Here is a 6,000-nt window from a genome sequence, read left to right on the forward strand (position 1 = left end):
GTTCACGTTACTTGCCGTTTATGTTCGAGTTACTTGCCGTTTATGCTTGGCAGGACCTTACACATATGAACCGCTTCGGTAGTACGGACTTGGGTCCGCGATTGCTATCGCTCGGTCCTGGGGGAAAAAACGTTCGTTTTCACTAGAGAAAGAGCTGCATTGGACACCAGCGCCACCGGAGCACCGTTTCCTTTTCATCTGCCACCGCAGGGCCGATGAAACGGCCTATGTGAGGACTTAATTTAGCTTTTGAACGTGCGAGAACTTTATCCCGCTTTTACTTGCCTCTCTTTCCCCAAACGAACGCTTTGCTCCGGTTTGAATTCAGAGTCCCATTTCCAATGTTGGAGACTTTATTGAGGCCGGTTTATTTCTGGTGGGAAGTACGTTTTATTTCATGCGCCCATAACTGGCAGACCTCACTCCCCAATTTTCGCTTCATGCTAATCGGCAACTATTCTTTCAACAATATTCCTTATTATTGTGATTCATTGTTCCCACACATCCAGGAGGTTCCCATTAAGTTGCTTTGTCCCTCAAGCCACATCACACACAACGCTACGGAGCGCTGCTTTGAAAATGCGCCTCCGACTGAAAGGTGCTTGGAAATCCTTCAAACATTTAATCGATCGCCACCTTACACCCCCCACCCCCATTTAACGGTCCCAAAGGCGAAGATCACAGGGAAGGTGATCGGGATTTTTCTCTCAAGGGACGGCGGTCGGTTATCATTCGGGCTTCTTTGTTTTATAGTGAACGTAGCGCAAATACTACCGAACATTAACGTTAATTAATTTGGAAATTAAGCAAGCACGATTCCCTTGGGATTTCCTCTAAACATGGCTAGGGATTACGGCTTCCTCCATGTTAACACAATTGGGTCGAGGAAGAAACCAATGATTTTCAGTGGCCATTCCCGTCTCCATCAAATGGTAGCAATCACGGACCTCAAAAGCATCTGGTTTAAAGATTCAGACACAAGGGCTAGAATCAGCTGATTCTGCGGCGCAGAGCTATTAGGGGCGTCCAACCGCGCAAATGGTTATTCAGAACAGATCCAAGCCAGGTGTCGGGAATATTTCCTTCGGAGAGGCCCTCCTTCCCCCTCCTTGTTTCCCCAATTTATCACCCCAAAAGCCAAAGGGAAAAGTGGCGGTTAATAGACATCTTCCGGTGCAGGTGAATATTTGGCTATTGCCGACCTTTACCGAGGCCATTCAGGGCTCTGACAGACTTTGCCTCTCACCGAGTGAACCGCTTGGGAAAAAAAAGCGCGCGTAAAGCCTCTCTGTCCTGTCCCGTCGCTCGTTCGCTCCCTTTGGGCTTAACCCTGGGAACGCTCCATAGGGTGATATTTTTTAAAAGGCAGATTGGAATCGGGGCCATTTATTTCTTCTCCCTTGGCATAAAAAAGGGGTCGTTGTGTGGGTGCCGGAGCTTCCCTCTTCGAGCGGTTCTGCCCCAAGAAATTTCAAGCTTAGCCCCGCTTTTCTATTTCTATTTTATATGCTCACTTGGGGAAGAAACCTACTTACCGCTCATTTGCCCTAAGGAAGCAAATGAGGAAGAAGATATCCTACAGACAAAATCAGTTATCGAAATCTCCTTGGAAAGAGACTGGTTGAGGGGTCCAGGGCCTGCCTTTCCCATCTTCCTAGCTTGACTTTAATGAAGCTTCCAACTCCATTTCCCTGAAGACTGGGCACCTGAACGGGACTGCAAATTGGGCAATAACCAAACGAGTCTCTGTTGCCAATGCGGTTGTGTGAGCAAAGTTGCGTGAAATGGATATAAAACGCCTTCTCGGCTTCTTAGTCATGTTGGAGGTGGGCAGAAAGAAAATCTAGGTTTGTCCTTTGTCAACGCATTTCTGAAAAAGGAAGGCACTGCAGAAAAAAAAAGGCACCCACACAACGTAGATTACCTGGATAAATTTTCTTTAGTTGTAAGGTTGATAAGATTATTTGAGAACCCTTCGCCCCCTAATCTGTACTTGATCCTGGGCACCTAGTTGGCGGCGCAATTGAACAACTGACTTTAAGGTGTCTTCCGATGATCCTTCTCGCATAGCGAACAGGAGGGAAAATTCAGTTGGACTCTGGGACCTGATCTAACAGTGAGTGAAGCCAGAAAATAAGGTAGACAGGAGGATCTCTTTGCTTTCCTGGCGACAGATGGCTTATTAACGTAACCTCAACCCCCAACGTTTTTCCTCTAGGTCCAAACGCACCCAGATTTCCAATCTTCTTAAATAGATCGAAAGGGCTGTTTGTGGAAGCGGGAAAGTAAATTAGAGAAAGACAAGGGTGGATCCCCCCCCCCCCACAAGTAACTCGCTAAGAAACGCAGCAAGGAAAGGCAATCCCCGCTACAAAGATGTCGAAAGATACGGGCTTCTGATTCCCCTTGAAAGTCAAGAGGTGCTAATGGTTTTTTTGGGGTGGTGGTGGTGAGTGTTACAGGATAAGTACAGAATAAAAGCTCCTCAGCAGCAGCTTGCAGGATGCTGAAATAAGCTCAACTCCAGTTATTCCTTTTGTATTGGTCGTGTCCCAGCCAGATTTCACCGATTGAAATAACTGGGACATTAAAGCGATCAGCAAATTTTAAGAAGGTTAGACGGAAGAGATGGATGGGGAGGAATGAAATCACATCTCGTGGCAAACCAGAGCTTCCCAAATTCTAAATAATTTTCTTGAAAACAGAATGTGGCTTCGAAATGTATTTTTAGGACTACTTTTATATATAACTTTTTATTTAAGGTCGCTAATCACAAACTTTTAAAAGCTGGTTTGTTTTTGTGTCCAAGCAGAGACGTTTTTCAGGACTGCAAAGACAAGACAGTTGGGATGACCTTAAAGGAAGTTTTTACAAGGAGGGAGGGAGCTGGCAGAGGAAAGATACAGAGAGATAATTTTATTTTCACTTTCCTTATTGCTAATATTCCCAGAAGAATCGCCTAAGCAAACACTTGCTTTCATTTTAACCACTTCTGTAACGCATACTGAGAACGAATCCAGGATAAGCTATTCATGAATTCCATGCGCCTAATTAAATGACAAAACGTGTTAGCGGGTGGTGCTCAGAAGTTCAAGGCCGAAGACTTGAGCTGTCTATCTGGAAAGGGGGAGAGCTTTGTTTGGGGATTCTAAATATGTGATTACTGTGCTCTTCTTGGGGCATTTGGGCAGGACAGGAGAAACGAAGCAAAACAGAATTAGGAGTCAACCTTTGCCACGGGATTAGAAACCAACCACCCAAATAGATGGTCTTTTCTGCCTCCAATTTCCCTCCAGACTTTCACTGCTTTTTTTTTCTGAAAGAGAATACGTAATTTTGAAATAAATTCCTCCCCAATTCCAGGAAATTCCTTCCAAGCCAAGAAGCATCTTCAGGTACAAAATAAGAAACAGCTATGTTATAAATGTAATAATATCTTAATCATAGTTTAGTTTTGTTTTAAATCGCAGGGAAAACTATCAAGTTGATACCGTAGTAGTGGATTGTTCATCCCAGAACGGGATGTTCAACCCAACAGCGTGTGAACCCGTTAGATGAGGCCATTTGCAAGTCTCCTTCTCCCCGCTCAACCAGACAGTGGGCGGCACAATCTCCTTTCGGAGGCTGAGGTTTGGCGATGCCCTTTCCTTCCTAAACGGCCGTTTGCTTCCCATCGCCGAGGCCATGGACTTCCCCTTCAGCTACGAATCCAGAAGGAAGCCCTGAATTGCCACCGCTCTGCTTTGCGAAGAAGGAAGGGGAGAAAGGAGAGACACCCGCGCCCCATTTAAGACCCCGAGAACAGGACGGATACACCGAAAAAGAAGCGCACCAGGAATTCCCAGCCCAGAGGGCCAATGCCGAGGGCGGTCCATAGAAACAACCCGCCAGGGCTGCTTTTTCGCAAGGACCTCCCGCCCCATCAAGCCCCGGCCCCGATCGATCCGGTGACTCACCGAAGCAAGAAAGCTGCAGGGCTCCGTTGTGGCCGCTGGCGTCCTGCAACTTGAGGTTGCTGCTCGGGGGGCTTTTACAAGAGCCGCGCTGCCCGTAGAGCGGCGGCGGGGGCTGCAAGTGGTACTTGTTAAAGGCGGCGGCCGCGGTGGTGGTGGAAGCGGCGGCGGCGGTCGGGAGCGCCTGTGGCTGCTGCGCGCCGCTGCCGTCCAGAGACGGACATTCCGGCTGGCTGTAGCGGCTCCGGCGCTTGGGACTGTTGTTGCTGCTGCCGCTGCTACCGCCGCCTCCTCCGCCGCTGTCTCCAAAGCTTTGTCCTTTGCTGGCCAGGAAAGCGGAGCTGAATTTGTCGCTGCTGCCGGGAAATGCCCTAAAAGGCGAGGAGCCGTCGACGCTGCCTTGCGAGGCGGCGTTGTAGAAGGAATCCATGGTAGCAGCCGTCGGATCGCAGAACGGCACGCAACTCTCAGCATTCATGCCTAAAATTAAAAGGCCCCGGCAGCAGTGTCCTCACGCATCGCCAGAGAGCCTTTCTCTGGATTCCCCCCACCCTTCCCCCCCCCCCGCACGCTCATGCACACATACACACTCACCGACACACGCAGCCACACACCCGCACACAGACGGTTGGGCTAGCCAGCACTAAGCAGAGTCAGATGTTCTCCGGAGCTGAGCAGATCCGTCCCACCCCACCCACCCCCAGTAAAAGGGGAAAGGGGCTCACCAGGAGGGGAGGTAGGAGAGAGAGAAGGAGCTCTTCCTTCAGCCCCTCTTCTCTCCTTCCCCAGGTTTCCTCCCTCCTCCTCCTCCTCCTCCTCCCCTCGGGCCCTGAAAGCGGCTCTCTCGCCCGGCGCTTCCCAATCCATCCGCGCAAAGAACGGCAGGCGGGAAGGGGGAAGCCAGGGAGAAAAAGGGCAGGCTTTCTTGTTTGTTGCTTCTGCATTATTTGTTTGTTTTTAAATAACCATTAGAAAGCAATACAATATAGAAGCCAGGAGGCCGCATGGCGGTGATGCAATTGTGGCTGCCGGTTGAGATGGTGCGCGGGGCGGAAGAGCCGGCCGACTCCGAGGCGTTCCTCCTCCGGCCATTCCTGGGCCGATTCCTCCGGCCCTCTTTCCTCCCTTCTTCTGAGCTGTTAGCCGGGCAGCTCTTTTGGGTTTGCTGACCGGAAAGAATGACCGTCAACGTCGAGGTCATTTGGTCAGCTCTGTTAGGCAGCCTATCGCCTTAACTGGCTTTAATTACTCTCTTTCCCAGCTCCTGGGTGGAAAACAGCAGGTATATACATTCAACTGGAGGAGCTTTCAAGAGAAAAGAAAAGAAGAAAGTTTCACCGGTTGATTACCCGCCTGGATCGAATTTTGGTCAATAAAGGGACACACTTTCCTAGAATTTACAGGCGGGGGTGTCTTCTCTGCTGTCCTCTCCCACTAATCCAAATAGGCAACTCTTTCCCGCTAGTGGTTTAAGCAAACGTTTGTCCCGCCACCTGGATGCCGGAAAGGGTTTCTCCCCTCCGCTTCCCAAGGTGCTTTGGAGGTTTACTTTGGGGGAGACCCACTTCTCCAGGCCTCAGTAATGGATCCAGGGGGAAAAAAAATATCGCCACTCCTCCTCTCCTGCTTTAACTCCTGCTGCCCCTTTACGCTACATTTTCTCCATCCGTAATCTCTCTTTTTTCCATTCCCACATCTGGTTTCCATTCTCTCTCTCTCTCTCTCTCTCTCTCTCCAGTAATAAAGATATTAAGCAAACGGGATCCGCGGCTTCTCGGTCAAAAGCACCCTTAACCCTTTATTCGCGCGGCCTTTGCTACACTTATTTCACCTCACCAGGGAGGGAGCATCGTTTACTCCGAGGTCGGTTTAAAAAAAGAAGGCCGGTTATTTAAAAACGAGGGAGGCGGGAGAGCTCGAGACTATCCTCCAGGAAAGAGATTTGGTGGAAAAACAAATAAAAATATGTTCTAGATGGCAAAAAAAAAAAAAGGGGGGGTTTTGGCGAGCCCTGTTCTGGGAGAGAAGCGGGGATCAGATACCGGGA

General features: G+C 49.5%; 1 protein-coding gene across 1 annotated transcript in view; it reads right to left on the bottom strand.

The window, feature by feature from the left end:
* The window catches only part of ALX4 (ALX homeobox 4), a 69,252-nt gene extending 64,750 nt beyond the window's left edge, over window positions 1-4,502 (bottom strand). Inside the window, exon 1 of the mRNA XM_026704648.2 lies at window positions 3,957-4,502. Coding sequence (XP_026560433.1) covers window positions 3,957-4,431 — 475 coding nt within the window. The 5' untranslated portion in view covers window positions 4,432-4,502. The remainder of the gene's footprint in view (window positions 1-3,956) is intronic.
* Window positions 4,503-6,000: the final 1,498 nt, after the last annotated feature.

This window comes from Pseudonaja textilis, chromosome 1 (genome assembly GCF_049901715.1).
Source record: "Pseudonaja textilis isolate UNSWEBS1 chromosome 1, rPseTex1.2, whole genome shotgun sequence".
Lineage (NCBI taxonomy): Eukaryota > Metazoa > Chordata > Lepidosauria > Squamata > Elapidae > Pseudonaja > Pseudonaja textilis.